The sequence below is a fragment of the Staurois parvus genome, unplaced genomic scaffold, assembly GCF_062004578.1.
Source record: "Staurois parvus isolate SC_StPar_1 unplaced genomic scaffold, SC_StPar_1.0 ptg002863l, whole genome shotgun sequence".
Classification (NCBI taxonomy): Eukaryota; Metazoa; Chordata; class Amphibia; order Anura; family Ranidae; genus Staurois; species Staurois parvus.
Window position 1 is genome coordinate 70,432 of NW_028320659.1, and position 24,087 is coordinate 94,518.

Consider the following 24,087-nt stretch of genomic DNA (forward strand, 5'->3'; position numbering starts at 1 on the left):
CCCCCCCCCCCCCCCCCCGTCCAGCAAGCAGCTTGCTAGGGGGGGAGCCAGGAGCGCTGACAGGGGATCCCAGAAGAGGAGGATCAGGGGCTCTGTGCAAAACTATTACACAGAGCAGGTAAGTAGAACATGTTTATTATTATAGTAAAACAAAAGCTGAACCTTTAATATCACCTGGAGTGTCAGCACTTTGTATTTGGGTGTATACTATGAGATGGTGAAAACATCTGAGACAACACAGCTGAGCCAAGAACCATGGCAGCCATCCTGAGTTGCCATATACAAGTAGTAGTAGTGAATGTGAGATTCCTGTGATCATCATCTGCAGAAGTGAAGGCTCTGAACTGTCCTGGCCCTTCTCATACTTCATATAGTACACAGATCTCTGCTCCCGGGGATAACAGACTGTACTATAATACATACCATTGCGGCCGAGTTCATGCTGATCTTTGTCCGTGTGCTGCATCTGCTGACCGACATTGACTGGTGAGTGATGGCCGAGACCAAAAGGAATAGGAGAACCCCGGCCATGACCTTGAAGCAGGTTCATGTTGTATGCCATAGCTGGGTGGGTCATAAGCCGGGGGTCAACGGAGAAGCGGCCTTGGTAGTTGGGCGGCCATGGTACCTGAAATCAGAAGTGTTGGTTACACCGGCTGCCGCAAAAGGAGAAACACAGGCAAGCACTTTCATTCAAATACAATGCCATTGGAGCACCTTGGCAGTCAGTATGTCATCAATACAACGCCGTCTGAGTACATGGCTAGGGACAAATTCAGAGAGTTCCCCAGAACACTTACCACCTAGGTCAGGGGTGTCAAACTGGCAGATCTACAGATGTTGTGAAACTACAAGTCCCATCATGCCTCTGCCTTTGGGAATCATGCTTGTAACTGTCGGTTTTGCAATGCCTCATGGGACTTGTAGTTTCCAAACAGCTGGAGGGCCGCCAGTTGGATCTAGGTGGTTGTTGTGTCTATGTAAAGCTACACTGCTGTGCAAAAGCCCCTCTGCCAATTGTAGTCCCTACTCTAGTATAATGGAACCAATATGAAAAAAGGTCATTTAACAGGAATAAAAGATGAAATGTTCTTTTCATAACGGGCATTCCATTTATAGTGGAGGTATGCACCCAGTTCTGGGCCCAGGCCACTGCCTCCCTAACCACGATAGGCCAATCGCTCAACAAACGCACAGGCTAGGAGCGTCTTCTGCAAACGTGCATCTTGCTGGAAATGTTTATGAACAACAGATACAGACAACGTATTTCGGGGGGACGGGACGTCCCCTTCTTTAGAGCTTGGACAACGATTGCTGGTTTGATCAGGAAGAAATTACATATTGTGTTCTAATGGCATGTAAAGGGATTCAGCCGGCTGTACACATGGGACACGCTCACTACCTATGGTCCAGTCTTAAAGTCATTCTAAAGGACTAAATTAAAAAAAAATCATGTCTATGCTTACAGTAGTTTTGCACAGAGCAGCCCAGATCCTCCTAATCTCAGGTCCCCCGCCGAAACGCCTGGCCCCTCCCTCCTGTCAGGTGTCCCCAAAGCAAGCAGCTTGCTATGGGGGCACCCGGGCATGCACACTCCCAGCCGCTTCTCCATGTGTCCATTCACACACAGAATCGTGACTCGGCCCCGTCTCCTCTCTCTTCTCATTAGCACACTGGCTGTGATTAGTAGGAGCCAATGGCTCCCACGGCAGTCTCAGCCAATAAGGAGAGGGAGTCCTGGGATAGCCAAGACAACAGTGCACATTTCTGGATCGAGAAGGGGCTTAGGCGAGTATTGGGGGGCTGCACAGGGGTGGTTTTTTACCTTCATGCATGAAATGGATGAAGGAAGTAAAAAACCTTGAGCCTTTACAACCACTTTAATTTCAGGTTCTCCATATCATTTCACCCCGACTGTATCACCAATATTTGTCCAAGCCCTAAAGAAGGGGGAATCTTCCCCTGAAACATGCTGGATGCATCTATTGTTCCCGAGCAAAGGTTGCCCACATGGAAGAAAAATTTATTTGAAATATATTTGCAAAATATTCTTTCCAAATATATTGCGATATATTTGAAATGCTACAATTTGGCCGTATTCAATATATTTCAAAATATATATATTCTGCATGTTGAAATGCGTTACAAAATATATGAAAAATACATTTCAAATATACTGTATGTCTTTAAAAATACAAATCTACATTTTGGAACGCATTTACAAGCATATGTAAAAATATATGTTAAAATTACTTTTTTATATGTAAAAAAAGTGTAAGGTTTGGTGTAGGGGGGATTAGGGTGTGGGGTTGTTTCTCAAGGGTTGGGCTTGGCCCCCTAGTTCCAGTGAAGGGAACTCTTAAGGCAACATGTTGGACAATTTCATGTTCCCAACTTTGTGGGAGGAGTTTGGGGATGGCCTCTTCCTGTTCCAACATGACTGCCCCCCAGTGCACAAAGCAAGGTCCATAAAGACATGGAGGAGCCAGTTTGGGGTGGAGGAACTTGACTGCCCTGCACGGAGTCCTGACCTCAACCCCATAGAACACCTTTGGGATGAATTAGCGGAGACTGCGAGCCAGGCCCCCTCCCCCGACATCAGTGCCTGACCTGACAAATGTGCTTCTGGAAGAATGGTCCAACCTTCCCATAGACACCCTCCTAAACCTTGTGGACGGCCTTTCCAGAAGAGGTGAAGCTGTTATAGCTGCAAAGGGCGGAGCCAACTCAATATTGAACCCTACGGACCAAGACTGGGGGGCCATTAAAGGTCATGTGTGTGGAAAGACCGGCGGCCCAATACTGCGGGCAATATAGTGTGTCTGCAGCACAGGAGTGAAGCGCGCCTGCAGCACAGGAGTGAAGCGCGCCTGCAGCACAGGAGTGAAGCGCGCCTGCAGCACAGGAGTGAAGCGCGCCTGCAGCACAGGAGTGAAGCGCGCCTGCAGCACAGGAGTGAAGCGCGTCTGTAGTAGAGGGGTGAAGCGCGTCTGTAGTAGAGGAGTGAAGCGCGTCTGCAGTAGAGGAGTGAAGCGTGTCTGTAGTAGAGGGGTGAAGCGTGTCTGCAGTAGAGGAGTGAAGCGTGTCTGCAGTAGAGGAGTGAAGCGTGTCTGCAGTAGAGGAGTGAAGCGTGTCTGCAGTAGAGGAGTGACGCGTGTCTGCAGTAGAGGAGTGAAGCGTGTCTGCAGTAGAGGAGTGAAGCGTGTCTGTAGTAGAGGAGTGAAGCGTGTCTGTAGTAGAGGAGTGAAGTGCGTCTGTAGTAGAGGAGTGAAGCGTGTCTGCAGTAGAGGAGTGACGCGTGTCTGCAGTAGAGGAGTGACGCGTGTCTGCAGTAGAGGAGTGAAGCGTGTCTGTAGTAGAGGGGTGAAGCGTGTCTGCAGTAGAGGAGTGAAGCGTGTCTGCAGTAGAGGAGTGAAGTGTGTCTGCAGTAGAGGAGTGAAGCGTGTTTGCAGTAGAGGGGTGAAGCGTGTTTGCAGTAGAGGGGTGAAGCGTGTTTGTAGTAGAGGGGTGAAGCGTGTCTGCAGTAGAGGAGTGACGCGTGTCTGCAGTAGAGGAGTGACGCGTGTCTGTAGTAGAGGGGTGATGCGTGTCTGTAGTAGAGGAGTGAAGCGTGTCTGCAGTAGAGGAGTGAAGCGTGTCTGTAGTAGAGGGGTGATGCGTGTCTGTAGTAGAGGGGTGAAGCGTGTCTGCAGTAGAGGAGCGAAGCGTGTTTGTAGTAGAGGAGTGAAGCGTGTCTGTAGTAGAGGAGTGAAGCGTGTCTGTAGTAGAGGAGCGAAGCGTGTTTGTAGTAGAGGAGTGAAGCGTGTCTGCAGTAGAGGAGTGAAGCGTGTCTGTAGTAGAGGGGTGATGCGTGTCTGTAGTAGAGGGGTGAAGCGTGTCTGCAGTAGAGGAGCGAAGCGTGTTTGTAGTAGAGGAGTGAAGCGTGTCTGCAGTAGAGGAGTGAAGCGTGTCTGTAGTAGAGGGGTGATGCGTGTCTGTAGTAGAGGGGTGAAGCGTGTCTGCAGTAGAGGAGCGAAGCGTGTTTGTAGTAGAGGAGTGAAGCGTGTCTGTAGTAGAGGAGTGAAGCGTGTCTGCAGTAGAGGAGTGAAGCGTGTCTGCAGTAGAGGGGTGAAGCGTGTCTGCAGTAGAGGAGTGAAGCGTGTCTGTAGTAGAGGGGTGAAGCGTGTCTGCAGTAGAGGAGTGAAGCGTGTCTGTAGTAGAGGGGTGAAGCGTGTCTGCAGTAGAGGAGTGAAGCGTGTCTGTAGTAGAGGGGTGAAGCGTGTTTGTAGTAGAGGAGTGAAGCGTGTTTGTAGTAGAGGAGTGAAGCGTGTCTGTAGTAGAGGAGTGATGCGTGTACAATACGGCTCTGCACCTTTAACGCCGTGGTGAAGGGGAGGATGGTGGTGCGCTGAACGAACATTTGCCATGGTAATCTGCTCTTGTATTCGCTCCGGGCCGTGCAGTCACCGCGAGTCAGCAGCAGTTGAAATCACATGGGATCAGGCTGTAAAACGCGCCGTGCGTGAAAATATTCAGAGCACAGTGCAGCACACAGCGGGGAGAGGATTTTCTTTTGTCTGTAGATTTCCTGAAGTTATAATGAGGTAGTATGACAGCAATTTCGGATGTGATGGAGGTTCATGGACGACTTCTTTATATGGTTGTTGCTTGCCAAAGGAAATCATCGTCAACATCATCAGTAAATCTACAAGTGGCAGCTAAGATTTCCTCAAGTCTTGACGAGAACCGGTCCCAACTATGTTTATGCAAAAACATTCAGCCTTCAATGAATTCATGAAAGATTCATGTTTGCCGGCTTCTTTCGCTTTACTTGCTCGCAGCCCAACTCTTCAGCTTGAGAGTCAGGGATGGGAAGTCACATGAATTCTGACAACGGCGATTCCTGTAAACTGTCTGATCTCACAGGCTGTCCCCTCGTTCCTCAGAGAGCAGAACAGTGACAAAACACGGCCTTGCAGTCACAGAGGAACTTTAACCACAAAAGGCTGAAGGGCAGTGCCACTTTAATAGCACTATGGGCCCTTGGCCTGCACTGGGGCCCCTACCAGGGAGATGGTGATGTGTGGTGCGCATAGCACACCATGGTAAACAGTGAGCGTGGCTAATTATTTTTAATTCAGTTAGAAATTTGTCTGTTTTTTTTTTTTTTATAAACTTTTTTTGCAACTTTTTAAATTTTCTCCCACAATGCTGTTTGGGGGGGGTCTCTGGTGAGTTATCAGGGGTCTAAAGCCCTGAAGTCTCACGTTTCTCCTGTTCATTCATCTGCAGTGCAGCTGAGGCTGCAGAAAGGAATTGAGGAATGTGTCAAAGGTTCCTAGTCATTCATAACTGAATCATAATAAATTTTAGTTACTATGCTTCCGTTTATAAATGAACACAGTGGGTGATCAGTACCAATCACTGACTTTGTTCATTCAGAAAAGGAAGAATAATGACATTTTTACCGGCCCCTTCCCCCACTCTCCATCCTGAAGATCTCCTGAAGCAGCCGGCAGAAGAGGGAGGACGGAAGCGTTGCAGGGGGGGGTACACAGCAAAGTGTAGGAATAGCTGTTATGCAGAAAAGTTGAGGACATGCAAGTAAGCATCACTGATGTCCACAGAAGACAGAAAGTCTACCTGGTGAAGGTAGATAATGACCGGTCTGGTGGATCGCATTTAAAAATTTTGGCCTTGAATAAAGGCAGTGAGAGCCTTCAGATCCAGAAAGGGGCGAATGCCCTCTTTTGGTGTAAGAAGATAGAAACCACTAAACCATTCTGCTACAGGAACTGCAACAAAGACGCCTTGATCGAGAAGATCCCAGAGTCCTTGATCGAGAAGATCCCCCAGAGGCCTTGATCGAGAAGATCCCCCAGAGGCCTTGATCCAGAAGATCCCCCAGAGGCCTTGATCCAGAAGATCTCCCAGAGGCCTTGATCCAGAAGATCCCCCAGAGGCCTTGATCCAGAAGATCCCCCAGAGGCCTTGATCCAGAAGATCCCCCAGAGGCCTTGATCCAGAAGATCCCCCAGAGGCCTTGATCCAGAAGATCCCCCAGAGGCCTTGATCCAGAAGATCCCCCAGAGGCCTTGATCCAGAAGATCCCCCAGAGGCCTTGATCCAGAAGATCCCCCAGAGGCCTTGATCCAGAAGATCCCCCAGAGGCCTTGATCCAGAAGATCCCCCAGAGGCCTTGATCCAGAAGATCCCCCAGAGGCCTTGATCCAGAAGATCCCCCAGAGGCCTTGATGCAGAAGATCCCAGAGGCCTTGATGCAGAAGATCCCAGAGGCCTTGATGCAGAAGATCCCAGAGGCCTAGATGCAGAAGATCCCAGAGGCCTAGATGCAGAAGATCCCAGAGGCCTAGATGCAGAAGATCCAAGAGGACTAGATGCAGAAGATCCAAGAGGCCTAGATGCAGAAGATCCAAGAGGCCTAGATGCAGAAGATCCAAGAGGCCTAGATGCAGAAGATCCAAGAGGCCTAGATGCAGAAGATCCAAGAGGACTAGATGCAGAAGATCCAAGAGGCCTAGATGCAGAAGATCCAAGAGGCCTAGATGCAGAAGATCCAAGAGGCCTAGATGCAGAAGATCCAAGAGGCCTAGATGGAGATCTGCTAGCCTATACAGTGATACAAAGGGCTGGAGGTGGGAAACTGAGGCGGGGGCAAGGAGTGAAACACCAGGTGTAGTCTGGGGATATTCTACAACAAAGTGACTAAGAAACAAGCTGTCCAAGTAACTGTGAAGGTCAACAAATGCTGACCCCTTGGAGAGTTCGAGGATTTCAATGAGGAGGTTGAAGGAGGGAAGAAGAAAAAGGAAATTTCCTAACGTTTGAATAGAAGAAAGACTCCAGCTCATTCCTTAGGCTTCTTTTGTTGAGGAAAATGGTTGCTCTTGCCACCAGTAGCATTCAAGATATCAAAAGGTGATCTGAAAAGACATTTTCTTTCAGAGGAAAAGGGAATCAAATGCTTCTTGCACAGGAGTTCTGCATTCCAGCAACCAAAGTGCCCAATGCATATTTACCAACATGAGATACATGCAAGAGATGAGACGTGAGGCTCCCAGAAGACCACTGAAGCTGAAATTTAACACCACAGCCATCTGCTGCAGACATTCAATAAAATCAAAGCATCTTTTTAAAGGATTTTGATCAGTCATAGCCTGACAAAGTATGGTCACAAGCCAGGATTTGGGAGGGCAGGAGCAGCACGGGAGAACAGAGCTCTAAGGAAGGGCCTTCAAACAGCCTATTGACTGGCAGACAGGGGCACGCTCCACCACAAACACTAAGTGCCTTTGTAAGGTGGGACACTGCCAGGTCCATAGTGGGAATAGACTAGTTCTGTACAAAATCCCCACCAAACCGTTATAAGACTAATAAAAGTTCGGGGGAGTCTCCAGAATCCACAGAGTTGGAAAAGTGGGTGCAAAGATAAAGTCCTTTTGACTCTAGGAGTCTCGGCTAGAGACAGCACTGGAAGACTCAAAAGGCAGATCCTCTAGTTTCGGAGTGGCATGCACTGCATCAGTTATTTTGGCTGTAAGAGCAGTAGACGGCCTCCTCATGGGAAAGCTCAGGCACTCATGAAACCCTGACCAACTAGGCGGAGGAGTGGGTTGGAGGGCCTGGGGACGCCAAAGTAAGTGCAGGTGAGCAGCAAGAACAAACTAAGTTCCACGTGGCTCTTTGAAAGCAGGGGGAGAGTGTCCAGCGACCAATGCAAATGCGTACCTCCTGGCCCTCAGCCCAACTGGCCTAATCACTTGAATTTTCAGAGAAAGGGCGTGTGCTGAGACAACACCTATAGATCTGGCCCAGAAAAGAGCTCCACAGTTAACTTTTACCAGGCCAGAGTCTGGAAAGTGCCCCATGAGGAACCCAGTGGCCAATCGGTAACTTCCAGGCTATCCTGGCAACATTCAGTCCAGGTCACTCCAAATGCCAGGGTGAGACCCTATTGGTAAGAGATGTAGTGAAGGGCCTTGACTGAAAAAAAAAATATGAAAGAGCAAAATAACTGCAAGCTAAAAATTGGCCGGGGAGGGGGGCGGAGACCTACACGTGTTACTTTAAAGAGAAGCATGACCAAAATCTCTTGTGGGTCACAGCAATGCATTTATTTCTGCACTCCTGTGACCCAGACTCAGTGACTGATGTCTCAGAGATGGTCTAAGTTCTGCAGGAATCCAGACAATAATGACGGAATGCACCCAGATGCCTGACTGGCAGCTGGCTCAGCCTTTCACCTTTGAGAGGCTGAGCCAGCCGCTGCCACCTCCTCCCCAGCCCAGTGTGCCAATGAGTGCTCTGGAGGCAGAGAGCCATGACTGACAGTCACTGCTCTATAATCAGTGGCGATTACCGGTCACGTGATCACTCAGTTCTTGGTCTTAGAGCCAGCAAAGGACAGCTGACAGATAAATGCTGCAACCACATAGGCAAGTATAATTGTTTTCTTTTTTTTTAATCCCGCATTTCTCTTAACTGCAGCAAAGATAAAGGAGATATGCTATGTCAAACAGCTGTGCTGGCAGTGCTGTAAAATTCTCAGGACTGGGACAGACAGAAATACAACTCCTTTGGCAGGTAAAACAGCCCTCATATAAGTTATGTATATTTAGTGGATTGCCTGCTGTTCAGCTTCAACAAGCCAATAAAGGCAGTCACCAGACATAAAGGTCAGCACAGCGGCTAAATGGTTAGCACTTCCCGGCAGTACTCGGGTTGTTGGTTCGAATCCCAACCATGGTACCACCTGCCTGGAGTTGCATGTTCTCCCTGTGCCTGCTTGGGTTTCCTCTGGGTACTCCGGTTTCCTCCCACACTCCAAAAGACATGCTGGTAGGTGAATTGGCTCCTGTCTAATTGGCCCTAGTATGTGTATGTATGAATGCGAGTTAGGGACCTTAGATTGTACGCTCCTCGGGGGCGGGGACTGATGTGAATGTACAATATATATGTAAAGCGCTATGTAAATTGACAGCGCTATATAAGTACCTGTAATAAATAAATAAAATGAAATGGGTCACAAACCTGAAGGGGCTCATTTTTTTGTCTATATGTACCTATAAAAGCTCCAAGGATCAGGCCCTCCTATCCCTCTTGTATTGAACTGTATTGTTACTGTACTGTCTCCCTCCATAATGTAAAGCGCTGAGCAAACTGTTGGTGCCATATAAGTCCTGTATAATAATAATAATCATAATAAAACAGGGACCTGGCATGGTGGACGGTCGCAAGCTCTGCACAGGCACTAAAGCCACAGAATATAGGAAAGTTAATATCACCAACCCTACATATGGACTTTCCCTTCTCTGTAAGAATCAAATACTCTAGCTGAAATCTTCATTATAATCCCTGTGCAGGGCACCAATCAGAGGAGCAGGTACTTACAGGTAAAGGAACGGACATGACCATATTCCCCCCGTAGACAGCCGGGACGTAGAGGATACTGGTACCGGTGTGGGGATCTATTCTCTGCACGGGGCTCGGAGATTTGCCCATGTTGTTGTGTGGACCCATTGGAGGCGTGTACGCTCGGATAGGGTTGCCAATCAGCACAGATGGGTTGGGCTGAACTACAACAGAAAAAAGGATAAAATAATAAAAACAAAAAGCTTAGAATATCAATTTTCCTATCACCAGTGCAATATTTATCTGAGCGAAGTATGACACGAATCATTATCTAGGCCTTGCATGCTTCTATAGGTGTCATAAAGAATGACAAGATAATAAATGAGGAGCTCATAATAAGTAGCAGACAGAAATCCTGCCAAAGCCACACATCTCCTAGATTGTAAGCTCCCAGGATCAGGGCCCTCCCTATTAGATTGTAAGCTCCCAGGATCAGCCCTCCCTATTAGATTGTAAGCTCCCAGGATCAGCCCCTCCCTCCTAGATTGTAAGCTCCCAGGATCAGGCCCTCCCTATTAGATTGTAAGCTCCCAGGATCAGGCCCTCCCTATTAGATTGTAAGCTCCCAGGATCAGGCCCTCCCTATTAGATTGTAAGCTCCCAGGATCAGGCCCTCCCTATTAGATTGTAAGCTCCCAGGATCAGGCCCTCCCTATTAGATTGTAAGCTCCCAGGATCAGGCCCTCCCTATTAGATTGTAATCCCCCAGGATCAGGCCCTCCCTATTAGATTGTAAGCTCCCAGGATCAGGCCCTCCCTATTAGATTGTAAGCTCCCAGGATCAGGCCCTCCCTATTAGATTGTAAGCTCCCAGGATCAGGCCCTCCCTATTAGATTGTAAGCTCCCAGGATCAGGCCCTCCCTATTAGATTGTAAGCTCCCAGGATCAGGCCCTCCCTATTAGATTGTAAGCTCCCAGGATCAGGCCCTCCCTATTAGATTGTAAGCTCCCAGGATCAGGCCCTCCCTATTAGATTGTAAGCTCCCAGGATCAGGCCCTCCCTATTAGATTGTAAGCTCCCAGGATCATCCCCTCCCTCCTAGATTGTAAGCTCCCAGGATCAGGCCCTCCCTATTAGATTGTAAGCTCCCAGGATCAGGCCCTCCCTATTAGATTGTAAGCCCCCAGGATCAGGCCCTCCCTATTAGATTGTAAGCTCCCAGGATCAGGCCCTCCCTATTAGATTGTAAGCTCCCAGGATCAGGCCCTCCCTATTAGATTGTAAGCTCCCAGGATCAGGCCCTCCCTATTAGATTGTAAGCTCCCAGGATCAGGCCCTCCCTATTAGATTGTAAGCTCCCAGGATCAGGCCCTCCCTATTAGATTGTAAGCTCCCAGGATCAGGGCCTCCCTATTAGATTCTAAGCTCCCAGGATCAGGCCCTCCCTATTAGATTGTAAGCCCCCAGGATCAGGCCCTCCCTATTAGATTGTAAGCTCCCAGGATCAGGCCCTCCCTATTAGATTGTAAGCTCCCAGGATCAGGCCCTCCCTATTAGATTGTAAGCTCCCAGGATCAGGCCCTCCCTATTAGATTGTAAGCTCCCAGGATCAGCCCCTCCCTCCTAGATTGTAAGCTCCCAGGATCAGGCCCTCCCTATTAGATTGTAAGCCCCCAGGATCAGGCCCTCCCTATTAGATTGTAAGCTCCCAGGATCAGGCCCTCCCTATTAGATTGTAAGCCCCCAGGATCAGGCCCTCCCTATTAGATTGTAAGCTCCCAGGATCAGGCCCTCCCTATTAGATTGTAAGCTCCCAGGATCAGGCCCTCCCTATTAGATTGTAAGCTCCCAGGATCAGGCCCTCCCTATTAGATTGTAAGCTCCCAGGATCAGGCCCTCCCTATTAGATTGTAAGCTCCCAGGATCAGGCCCTCCTATCCCTCTTGTATTGAACTGTATTGTTGCTGTATTGTCTCCCGTTATATTGTACAGCGCTGAGCACACTGTTGGCGCCATAAATCCTGTATAATAACTGAAGGTCTGTGATAGTCCAATGTCTAAGGCCTACATGTCACTACACAAAGGTGTCAAGAGGGTAACAGAGCTGATGTGGAAAAAAAACAAGCTCTGTGCGGGTGGCACAGCGGCTGCACAGATTTTTGGGCAGATCCGCAGCGGCACCACCCGCACAGATGTGAACCTAGCCTTCATCTATGCTGAGAGAAGTCAATGTGTGGGGCCTTGTGGTCTCTCGTCTTCTCAGGAAAATCAGAAACAAGTCAGCTTACCCATTGCTTCGCCTTGAAAGTGCTCATTCTGATTGTGATGACCTTTGCCCTGGAAACACAAGTAACCAATTTTTAATTTGTCATTCTTAACCGGGGTCCACGTCACATGAAAACACACTGGGGCTCTTAGTGCTCTTTCACACAGGCAGCTGAGCTGCGGTTTTACCACCCACCAGCCACCCAACTGTGTCTATACAGCCGGACGGGGCTGTACAGATGCCGCAATGCCTTGCCTAATGACAGCAGCGTTTTTAGTTCAGGGTGCAGAGTCAGACCGGTAGTACCTCCTGCCAAACTTGCCTACTAAACCGTGCAAATCCTTACATTTTTTCTAAAATAAAGCATTGCACAGAGCAGTCCCAGTCCTCCTCTTCACCTCTGGTCCCCCACTGGTGCTTCTGGCTCCTCCCCCTGCCAAGTGCCTACCATTGCAAGACACTTGTTATGGTTGCACTCAAGTGAGCTCACTCTTGAGCCGGCTCTGTGTGTCCATAGACACACACACAGAGTGCAGCTTGCCCCCACCCCCTGCTCCCTCCTCACTAGCTCTAAAAGACATCAGTGGGCAGCCAATGGATCCCTCTGCTGTCTCTGAGCCTATAAGGAGGGAGAGAGCTGCTGTTCTTGGGCACAATGCTAAAACAAGGTCAGGCTCAGGTTAAGTGTAAGGGGGGGCTGGGGAGCTGCACTCAGGTATTTCCCTTAATGTATAGAAGGTAAGGTAAAAATGAATAAGGCCGCACTGCAAGCGTGCAGAATCATGCGATTGTGGCACAGTAGTGCAGCATTATAGGGTAATAGCGCCAGCAGGGAACCCCAGAAGAAGAGGACTGGGGCTGCTCTGTGATAAACCATTTCCAAAGCAGGTAAGTATGACACACCTTTAATATCACTATATAGGTTTGTCATACTTACCTGCTTCGGAAATGGTTTATCACAGAGCAGCCCCAATCCTCTTCTTCTGGGGTTCCCTGCTAGTGCTCCTGGCTTCTCCCTTTTGACCAGTGCCCCCAAAAGCAAGCAGCTTGCTATGTAGGCACTGGTGCGTGCTCGCTCCCAAGCCCCGCTCTATGCATCCATAAGACACGGAGCCGTGGTTCAGCCCCGCCTCCTGCTCTCTCCTTACAGGCTCACTGACTGTGAATGACAGCAGCAGAAGTCAATAGCTCTAGCTGCTGTGTTTGAGCCAATGAGGAGAGAGAGAAGCAGGACAGCCGAGGCTCCCGTGCACATCACTGGATCAAGATACAGAGATATTCCTCCATTACTCGCCTATACCTGGGGACATGGTCAGAAAAGCCCAGTTTTGTCCCTGTATGGGAACAAGAGTCGGCCACTACTTACACCCTCCAGCAGCCCGCAGCCTCTCTCGAGTCCCATGGCAGAGCTCAGGCAGTGCCTCACATAGCCCCCATGCTATGACACCTCCCACGTGTCCCTTCTTCTGGGGGGGGGGGGGGGCATATTTACAGTGGGGGAATCAAGGCATTTGCCTAGGGTGACCTTTTTCAGGGGGGTGGCACCGTGACAGGTCCCAGAAGACTACGGGGCCATTCACAAAGCACAGTGCTTCTTGCGCAGAGGGCACCTGGCTGTCACAGCAGGGTGCCCACATTAAAGATGCCAGCGCCAGGGAGAGAAGACAGCCGGTGAAACCAGCCGTGGTGAGGACACGGCTGGACTGAGGGACAGGTAAGTGGCTGTATTTTAAAAGTCACCTGCTACAGTTTTTGTAGCCGCTGACTTTTATTTTTTATTTTTCAGCTGGAACTCCACTTTAATTTGCAGAATATAAAGCGTAGATTGGTGAGTCCAATGCCTCTGCATCCCGAGACACAAAACTAAAACCGATCAGCCTCACATTCGCCAGGCCTGCAGGCACTGAGTGAAGAGCAGCTTTTGATGGACACCAGTTACCTTTGGAGGGGACTGCTGATGTTTGCCGGCATTGGCCGAATGCTGCTGTCTGAGCGCCCGCGGGATGAATTCCGGTGCCAATGGGTTCAGTACATAGGTCTTCTTCAACTCTAAGGCTTCAAGCTGGGCCTTGATCTGTTCAAACGTGATACCGTGCAAACTTCTGTTCTCATGGCAAATGGTGATGAACTGCTCCCAAAACTTCCTGCAGAGAGACAAGAGGGTCAGGAAAAGGAAGAAAACTTGATAGAACACACAGAAATCTGTCTGCTTCACACGCCGAACAGTCCCAGCAGAGTCAGCACAGCGGTGTGCCGTCCAATCAACACACCATGTCCAGTCTGAGCAAGATGGCGGCACCTGAACAAGGATGGATAGGAGTGCATAAAGACAGGCTGGTTTATGAGGACAAGGGATAAAGTCCTGTCAATGAGACAGATAATTGTATACGTTTGTATGAAATGTGGAACCATGAGCCTAATAAAGCTCATACATGATCAATACGTGTTCCATACTGGATATACAGCTGCATACTAACTGACCTACCCATGTATGTGGCATCACGGGACTCTTATCAACAGGGCTGTGCTCCCATGATCAAGCATTTGTCTGTGTGGGCAGGTAATGGGCACAGAATTCCTAAATACCTTGCTTTAGGGCCATTCACACTGTAGGAAACGCAGCCCGGATGAGTATTTGCATGCGTGTTTTTGATGTGGTGTGGTGTGCTTTTGATGCATTCCTCTGCTTTTTTATTTTTTTTTTCTTCACTTTTTTTCTTAAATAAAGCTACACACAGAACCACAAAACGCTTCACACATTGGGGGAGATTTACGAAATCCAGTGCACTCGATGCATGGGAGCCAATCAGCTTCTAACGTCAGCTTGTTCAATGAAGCTTTGGCAATAAAACCTGGAAGCTGATTGGCTAATGCAGAGCTGCCCCAGATTTTGCACCCTCCAGTTTTAGTAAATAACCCCCAAAGTGGCCATCAAATGATCTGATTTCAAACAAGTAAAACCAGAGGACCGGATGACTGGATTGTAACATCTGTGGCTCGGTTAGAAAAGGAAGCGGCTAATTAGCGTGGGCTGCCGCGCTCTCTTAGTTTGATGTCAGGCGGGTGGGAGAGGCCTGAAACTGTGCCAGCCAACCAGGTGATAAATATTTAATGACTTCTGCAGCCTGAAATGTTCTCAGCCAACGATTTCATGCTAAACACCGAAACACAGCGAAGACAGGCTCTCCTAATGACTGGAGTGTGTACGTGCCATCCGCCTGGAGTGTGTACGTGCCATCCGCCTGGAGTGTGTACGTGCCATCCGCCTGGAGTGTGTACGTGCCATCCGCCTGGAGTGTGTACGTGCCATCCGCCTGGAGTGTGTACGTGCCATCCGCCTGGAGTGTGTACGTGCCATCCGCCTGGAGTGTGTACGTGCCATCCGCCTGGAGTGTGTACGTGCCATCCGCCTGGAGTGTGTACGTGCCATCCGCCTGGAGTGTGTACGTGCCATCCGCCTGGAGTGTGTACGTGTCATCCGCCTGGAGTGTGTACGTGTCATCCGCCTGGAGTGTGTACGTGTCATCCGCCTGGAGTGTGTACGTGTCATCCGCCCGGCGTGTATGGCCCGGAGGGGCATGGGTAGAGTCAGACGAGGTGATCCCAAACCAGCCGCGGTTACAAATCTGTCTTACCATCTTACTGTTTATGAAGCGCTCCTTCCCCTACAACCCCACAGGAGGCCTTTTTTCAGGAGAAAAACTCCATTCCAATAAAGACGCGGCAACATAAATTATTTACTTGTTTCTGCTGGTCTGGAATAACACGTCATCGTGTAACTTACAACACGGCAACTTACCCAAGGGTGTCGGCGGCCAAGGCTGGCCATACATTATACAATTTTCTTGAGATTTTTGCTTTAGATTTACCAAAAACCATATAAGAGGTCAAACCAAAAGCAACACTTTCAGTTGTATCCAATTAGGCGGGCCCTTGTACTACATAGTTGAAGGTAAATCTAAAGGAAATTGGGCAGAATATTGTATAGTGTATGGCCAGACTAAGAAATTAGACGTTTGCTCTGATTAGCATGTTAAATTGTTACTGGTCTGAAATCTATGGGGTAGCAGAGGGGGGGCTCTAATAGCCTTTTTCTGGTGTCACATTTGTACTCCTATCCATGGCTAAATCTGTGCTCATTGGTTGTTTGTTATTTCTGTATTTCTTTCAGATTTTACATAAATGCTATTTAGTCACAGGTCACGACGCTGCAATTTATAATTGTGCGATTTGTGTGCAAATTTTGAAGACTTTTTTGCAACTTTGCAATTTTCAACCATTTCTTGCGATTTCCATTATAATCTATGTATGTGAAATAGCAAAAAAATGCACAAAAAGTCACACGAGGACTACTCTGGAAATAGCACCACAGCAAATCGCACACCGACATTCATCAGATGCAATTTCAATTCCCCAATCGCACCGGTGTGACCAGGCACTAATTCTCATCTCTGCACCTTGTCTATATAGATTGCTGAAAATCAATTTTTTTTTTTTTTTAGTACATTTACTGTGACTGAGGGACCGCTGCAGGCTCATCAACGTAAAAAAAACCCGTTGCATGCTGTCTCCCGGGCCTGGTTGGACACCGCGTGATTTTAGCAGGTCCCGGCCAATGATTTATGGCTGAGACCTGCTGATCAGCTGTGTCCAATCACAGCACAGAGCCCTGTGTTTACAAACAACACAGAGCTCTGTACAGAGTGATGATCAAGCGTTTTCTTCTCCCTGCAAAGCTGAAAACATGGAACACCATGTGAAGTTGGCACTGCAAATGATTTTCAAGCATTAGTTCCAGTAGTCACCCCAATTTCCTTCACCGTCTCCTATATTCTCCTCATTATGTGTCACAATAGGTCGCTTTTCTGCCTCTGCCAAAGGCCCTTCCAATGAATTCTGTGATGTCAGCTGCAAGCCATCCAAACAAATGTTCCGGGTCTTCCCTGGAAATAGAGCGGGTTCTGCGCTGACACCCGGCAGGCGTTATCAGAGAAGATCAGAAGAGGGGCCGCAGCGGCCAAGGCACGGTCCGCCTTTCTGACCCCGCTGCAGCGCTGCTTCTGCCGGTCCTTTGATGGAGAAGCTCTATGTCTGCAGATGATTTGTTTTCATGCTCTGACCAACCGCACAGTCCCGTTTAACTATCTTGTCCAATTAGCCTTGGCTGGTAAAGAGGAATGGCTCAGAACACGCAGCGGATACATCCCATCCTTGCCGCACGTATTACATTTAAAGGTCACCTGACCCCGCAATGCTATGGATAGGATGTACAATGATCACCGCGGACACACATGAAGACAAGGCGTAGTCCCGTTTTCTCTGATAAGGGGAAGTATTTACATATCAGTAACAATCAAATACGGAAAAGCAAGCTGACAGCAGTATGGCTATATAACAAATGACTCACAATGGGACTATAAAATTATACCTAAATGTACAGGTGTGCTCAAAAGTCTCCCTCCTCTGGCAGAAATGGTGACATTTTGGCACAGAAATAGAAAATCTGACTGATAGTGACAAAAAACTGTCTTTTGAGGACAGTGATGATATGAAGCCATTTATTATCATAGTTGTTTGGCTCCTTTTTAAATCATAACAGAAATCCCCCAATTCCCTGAACAAAGTTTCCCTCCCCTGGAATGTTCAGCCTTGGTACAGACACACAAGGTGACACACGGGGAACAATGACAATTAAAGGGTCATTTCCCACATCTGTGGCTTTTTAAACTGCTACTAATGCCCGTGCATAAATAGTCAATGACTTTGTTGGCTCTCACGTGGATGCACTGAGCTGGCCAGATACTGAGCCATAGAGAGCAGAAAAAGAACTGTTAAAAGACCTGCTTAACAAGGTAATGGAGCTTTATGAAGATGGAAAAAAGATATAGGAAAATATCCAAAGTGTACGCTTCTTACTGTGGATTTTCTTCAAAAGCAGAGTCGCTGTAACTGCTGTGCCCACCCCTCTCGCCTCCTGCCCATTCACAGAAGGCTTTGTATTATGTAAACTCATTCACAAAAATACAAAGGTTTCTGTGAAAGGGCAGCAGAGGGGAGGGGCAGGCAAAGCTGCTGTGTGTGCTGCTCTCCTCTCACAGCCAGAGAGTGTCCTCCGGGAGTGCAAAAAAATGACAAATACAAGTCATAGACATAGGTCCCGAAGATGACACACACCTAATTGCACTTAAAGCGAAGCTCCACCCAAAAGAGGGAAGATCCGCTTTAAAGACTGGTCCCCCACTCCCCATTATGTATTGGTACCATAGTTGAGCGAGAAAGGGAGGGTTGTGGGGAAGATGGGTACCCGAAATGGACAGGTACCAGCCTTCCACTTCTGCTGTGATCGTCTAGGCGATTGGAAGCGGACGTTGTCCTACAACCCTCCCTCCCCATAGTTTTCTGGGACATGCGACAGGTCCCAGAACACTACGGGGCCATTCAGCTGCAAGCCGGGTACCCACACTGAAGGTGCCAGTGGCGGGAACACCGGAAAGCAAGTGTACAATCCAAACACACACGTTCCAGTGTTACAAATGCTGTGTGTATAAGTGGGTGGTGCAGCGACTGTCGGCTGGAACTGAACAGAATCAGCGAAGGAGAATGTCACCAGCACACCGAGGATCATCAATACGGGTCCAAAAGTTTTAATGAACAATCACATAGTTACAGCAAGACAATGTTTCTGAGCCTCGTAGGACCCCTTCATCAGGCATGTGAACACCGGACAGCTGCAGGGAGGATCCCACGGGATCGAGGGACAGGTGAGTGGCTGTTTTTTAAGTCAGAAGCTACAGTTTTTGTAGATGCTGACTTTCATTTTTTTTTCAATAAAACTGGAACTCATAGTGTGCCTTCACTTTTTGCAGAGCTGCTGAACTCCTGGAATTCAGCTTCAAGTATCCATACCCTTATAAATACGGATATATAATGGCTCATTAGGTAACTTCACCTGCTGTCTAACCTAACATATGACAGAGGATATAGCCTGATGGTTGTAGATGTCAGTATGGGGGCCCCAAATATTGGTTTGACATAAGCAATACCAAGACGGCCTTTATGCACCAGGTTACAATCATCTTCCCACAAATGGAGGAGATACATAAAAACAGCCTACCTGCATCTTCCGATGGAGCACAATGCGATGGGGTCTCCTACCACAGCCACCAGGGACTGGGCCCGAGTGATGGCGGTGTTCAGGAGTTTGTAGTTGGACAGGAAGCCGTAGTCCAGGTCTTCTGTGGAATCCTCCAGCAGCTGCTCCTTGCGTTTGATGGGGGTCTGCTTGTGTTTACAGGTATGCCGAGTCCTCACTGTGCTCAGGAACAAGACTCGGAACTGCTTCCCTGGAAACACAGGACACAAAAATCACTTCCATGTCCTATTCCTTCTAGAACAACATCATGCACCTGTGATATATACAGAATGGAAGGACAAGAACAATGGAAATGGCGTTTACCCTGCACATTCAATACTCGTTCCACGCTGACTTCCGACAATCGCTTTTTGCGCAGTTCAGCTCGGATCCTGAACACCTGATCTGCGTATGGCGTTACTACACCAATGCTGCCATCGTCCAGCTTCCCCCACGCCACCGGCCACTTCCGCCTCAGCTCCTCCACACGTTCAACCACCTCAAACACCTTGGGGGGGGGGGAAGAGATCTTTACTACACAAGAAAGGCGTATAGAAAGAAAAACAAGCTACAATATGACAAGTAAACATAAAACAAGTCCCTTTTCTTATCCTTTGTTACAAGTCTGTGCTCCATGTTTCCTGCAGCCACTTCCTGACTACATGCATTCAATCGACGTCTGCGTAGGTGTCATGCTGCACATGACTGTCATATGCCTTTAAGTGTTCTTTATATTTTGTCTCTGCTCCTCCCTTTCCTTTGGTTTAGTTAATGCTGTATAGGCAGCCCCTCCCCTTTTCCCAGAAATGCATTTCAGCTTCTAGCCTCATGTCATGAAGCAGATCACATTATGATCTTTTGACCTATCCGATGTTCATTGTTGTAAGATTCTCTCAGTTTATGGAATAAACTTCACAAGATCTACAAGATGTCATCTGATCGAGTCACTGCCTGTGTTATTCAACTAAGATTGGAGTTATCGCTATCTCATCACAACTGTAAGTTACAGAGATCACACTTTCAATGCTTAGATTGGAGAGACAGAACAATAGGATTTCTCAGTACAAGATTCCTGATGTGGCAATGGACCTCCATCAAAATTTCAAATCAAATCGTCCTCAGAAGTGCATGTCATCGGCCGGAGAGCAGATCAGATCACCTTGTACAGGACATGCTAATAAATACGCTGTTTCCGGGTTGTGTACTGTGAGCACCTTTCCTAGGATCCCATATTACAAGATGGCAGGATTCTTCCATAGTGGAGCCGCCATACATTCCCTAGGGAGATTGTTTCCAGGCTTTATTCAATGACATCTCGGGTGAGGGCAAAGTGGTGGAGGATTGTCATGGATGTCACTTCATGTTCGCTGGTTCACATTGCCACACTCCACAGGATCTCTCACGTGGGACTGTTCATCCGATTATCACTGTTTTGTGTATTTATTGTATGATTATTTATATTCATTGAATTTTGAACATTAAAAGAATGTTTATAATAATATCTAGCGCTGCACTTTCTTGCTCATTTCTGAACATGAACAGCGGCCCGGCATGTGAACGAGCCCTAAAATCGGGTCAATAAGCTAGTTGAACCCTTTGACGCCGGGTGCACGCAAATATGCGGCCTCTCAGTGTCTGGTCCTTGACGCTGAGCGGTCGCATATTTTCATGCCATTAGAAAATACATATGTGCTGAGAGCGTGCGCCCTGCATGCTCCCAGCACATACGTCCGTGACTCACGGAAAGGTCCCAATCTCCCCTTGCGCTCGGGACCTTTTCCAATCATGTGACTGCCGTGACGGCGAATCACGGTGCTCACATGATCCTAAAACCCCGCCCCACCTCGTGGCTTCTGAAACTCTTAAAGTGCGGGGAGGCGTTAGAGTAAAGTAGTTAAATATAGGAGCTGAAAATATATGTTATGGTATTAGGAAGAGCTGCAGCTGTCAGGATTCAGGAGAGCTTAGCCAGCCGGCAGCCATGTTGTGAACACAAGGAAGGTTGGTAGCATGTTGTATACACAAGGAAGGTTGGTAGCATGTTGTATACACAAGGAAGGTTGGTAGCATGTTGTATACACAAGGAAGGTTGGTAGCATGTTGTGAACACAAGGAAGGTTGGTAGGTGCAGGAAGGGGGTCGTACCTCAGCATTGTTATAGAAAGCCGTGCTGTTCTTCTCCTGGACGTCCTCTCCTCGGGCAGTGAAGAAGGTGAGAGGATAGAAGTCTTTGTGGGACGGCTGCTTCCCGCTGGCCATTAACTTTCCCTCGTAAAAAAGCTCAGATGTGTAACTGTGAGAGAGAAGCAACAACTACATTACAAAGACGAATCCTGAGAATAACAAGCGGGAAAAGAGAAAGGGTCAGAGACGAAACTTGCTGGGGAAGGAGATGAAGACCCATCAGCAGGAGGAACACACGCAGCAATACAACACCAGAAATGTATTCAGAGGTAAGGGGGCAGAGTGATTATCAATGGAAAAAAAAGCCAACGCATTTCGGGGGTTCCCACACCCCCTTCATCAGGGCTTCAGATGTCAGCATTTGTGAGTACAGCAAGACGACTCACCCTGGAGTACATGCAGAAGTTAGCCACTTGCCACCCGCGCACAGTAGATTTACTGCGAACAGGCCGCAAGGGCAAGCTTGGCAACGTAAACATACCTTGCTGACCTTCTCCCGGATTTGTGGCACGTATGCATGAGCCCCCTGTTGTGATTGGACACAGCACGTGTGCGTTAGCAATTTACAACCAATGATTTTAGCACAGCTGTGGCCAATCACAGAACAGAGTCCAGTGTTTATTATTATTATACAGGATTTATATGGCACCAACAGTGTGCGCAGCGCTGTACAATATAAGGGAGACAGTACAATTACAATACATTTCAGTACCGAAGGAATAGGAGGGCCCGGCTCGTGGAGCTTACAATCTAAAGGAAGGGGGAGGGGATACAAAAGGTGATAGCTGCGGGGGATGATCTGGCGGAGGTGATTCAAGTACAGTTCTTAGGTAGAGGTGGGGTAGGCTTCCCTGAATAAGTGGGTTTTCAAAGATCGCCTAAAGGCAGACAGGGTGGGGACTGACCAGACATACTGTGGTAGGGAGTTCCAGAGGATGGGAGAGGCTCTGGAGAAGTCCTGGAGGCGAGCGTGGCAGGAGCTGATGAGGGAGCTGGAGAGGAGGATATCATGGGAGGAGCGGAGCGGGCGATTTGGGCGATATCTGCGGATGAGGTCGGTGATGTAGCTAGGGGCAGTGTTGTGGATGGCTTTGTAAGCTGTGGTTAGTATTTTGAAACTATCAGTACAGAGCAGCGATCTGTTTCTTCTCTCTGAAAACCGAAGAGAAAAAACAGCCAGATCTGTGAGTAACAGCAACACACGTGAGAGGTAAACAGTTAACCCCTTGATTGCCCCTTGGTGTTAACCCTTCCCCAGCCAGTGTCATTAGTACAGAGTGCAGTATTATATCCGATTACTGTATTAGTGTCACTAGTGGTATCAGCGTCCCTCCCAGTTAATGTCTGCTAGCGCCAGATTGCCCACCACACTATCACAATCCCACTAGAAGTCGCTGATCACTGGCATTACCAGTATAGTGTCTATAGCAGTGTCAATTCCAGTATATATACCATTGTTTGTAGACACTACAACTGCAACTAACACACTTATTGGGATTTTTCTTTTTTTTTGTACCAAAGACATGAGGCAGAATACATTTTGGCCTAAAAGAAATAGGATTTTTTTTTTTGGATATGTTTTAGAACAAAAGATTTTTTTTCCCCGAAATGTTTGGTCTTTCTTTGTTTGTTTATATAATAAAAAAACCCAGTGGTGATCAATACCACCAAAAGAAAGCTCTATTTGTGTGAAACAAAATCAATGGTTGGATGACCGCGCAATTGCCAGTTACAGTAGCACAGTGGTGAATAGCAAAAAATGGTCAAGAAGAGGGTAAAATCTAACGAAGGGCAAGTGGTTAATATTTTGATGTGAGCCTAGGCCCTGATGAAGGGGGGTACAGAATATATAGGCCCTGATGAAGGGGGGTACAGAATATATAGGCCCTGATGAAGGGGGGTACAGAATATATAGGCCCTGATGAAGGGGGGTACAGAATATATAGGCACTGCTGAAGATACAGAATATTTAGGCCCTGATGAAAGGGGGTACAGAATATATAGGCCCTGATGAAGGGGGGTACAGAATATATAGGCCCTGATGAAGGGGGGTACAGAATATATAGGACCTGGTGAAGGGGGGTACAGAATATATAGGCCCTGATGAAGGGGGGTACAGAATATATAGGCCCTGATGAAGGGGGGTACAGAATATATAGGCCCTGATGAAGGGGGGTACAGAATATATAGGCCCTGATGAAGGGGGGTACAGAATATATAGGCCCTGATGAAACGCATCGGCTCCCATATTCTAGTGATTAATAATAAAACAACACTCTGTACCCTGCCCTCCGCGGTGGGATGTCCATACGTCTCTCTAATTAGCTGGATGTCACTATCCTTTCATTTTTGGAATACTTTACAGTACAGGAGCAGTTCAGCTTAAAAAAAAAAAAAAAACGCTAATCCAGTCTTCATAGGACTGAGATTGAGCTCTACAGTCACTTTTGTTGTTGTCTTTTCCCGAGTCACAATCCAGCGTAATGTCTGTCTCTTTCGGTCAGGTGACCATGTGGACCGCACTTACGCTGATCAAACGACGGTTTCCCGGAAACTGTATACGCCGCCATAACCTTTGATACTGGACCTCAAAACACGGCAAATAAATTGGCAACTTCAGTCGCGGAGGGACCAGCAATTGAAGCCCATTGGATGTCAATCCTGGACTGTATATGATGGTTTGGTTTTTTAAGTCCCCATTAAGCCACACCCAACCTGGTGCTAAGCCCAGCCCCTTGGCTTTGAGCTGTCAAATTCCAGAAGTTTTGGTTTTGAATAGTAGAGGGTTCGGCAGTCATGAACTGGTCAGAGATACATCCCAGGACTCAGAACCAAAATGTCTCTACATGGAATCAATCTGATGATCGACCAAAAATACATCTTTTATAGCAAGTGAGTGCAGCAAGTTAACCGCTTTCCAGCCGCTCTATAGCAGATATACTGCTACGGGGTGGCAGGGGTGCACAAAATTATGTATATATACACAATTCTGCATTCCCAGGTAGGGGGCGCGTGCGCACCAGCCCTACCCGCGCCACTATTCGCAGCCTTGGATGTCAATCACCGGGTCCCGGCCAGCGATTACTCGCCGGCACCCGGTGATTGTGGACCATTACTGATGGAGGGAGAGAACTGTATGTAAAAAATACAGA

The 24,087-nt window shown here is 48.0% G+C and overlaps 1 protein-coding gene across 1 annotated transcript in view; it reads right to left on the bottom strand.

The window, feature by feature from the left end:
- Positions 1-24,087, bottom strand: part of LOC149429020 (ATP-dependent RNA helicase with zinc finger domain-like) — a 118,624-nt gene that overhangs the window by 21,473 nt on the left and 73,064 nt on the right. The window contains exons 19-25 of the mRNA XM_089666821.1: positions 20,897-21,044; positions 19,076-19,259; positions 18,734-18,962; positions 13,559-13,763; positions 11,642-11,690; positions 9,391-9,575; positions 424-628 (exon numbers count right to left, since the gene is read on the bottom strand). Of these exons, the coding sequence (XP_089522947.1) occupies positions 424-628; positions 9,391-9,575; positions 11,642-11,690; positions 13,559-13,763; positions 18,734-18,962; positions 19,076-19,259; positions 20,897-21,044 (1,205 nt within the window). The remainder of the gene's footprint in view (positions 1-423; positions 629-9,390; positions 9,576-11,641; positions 11,691-13,558; positions 13,764-18,733; positions 18,963-19,075; positions 19,260-20,896; positions 21,045-24,087) is intronic.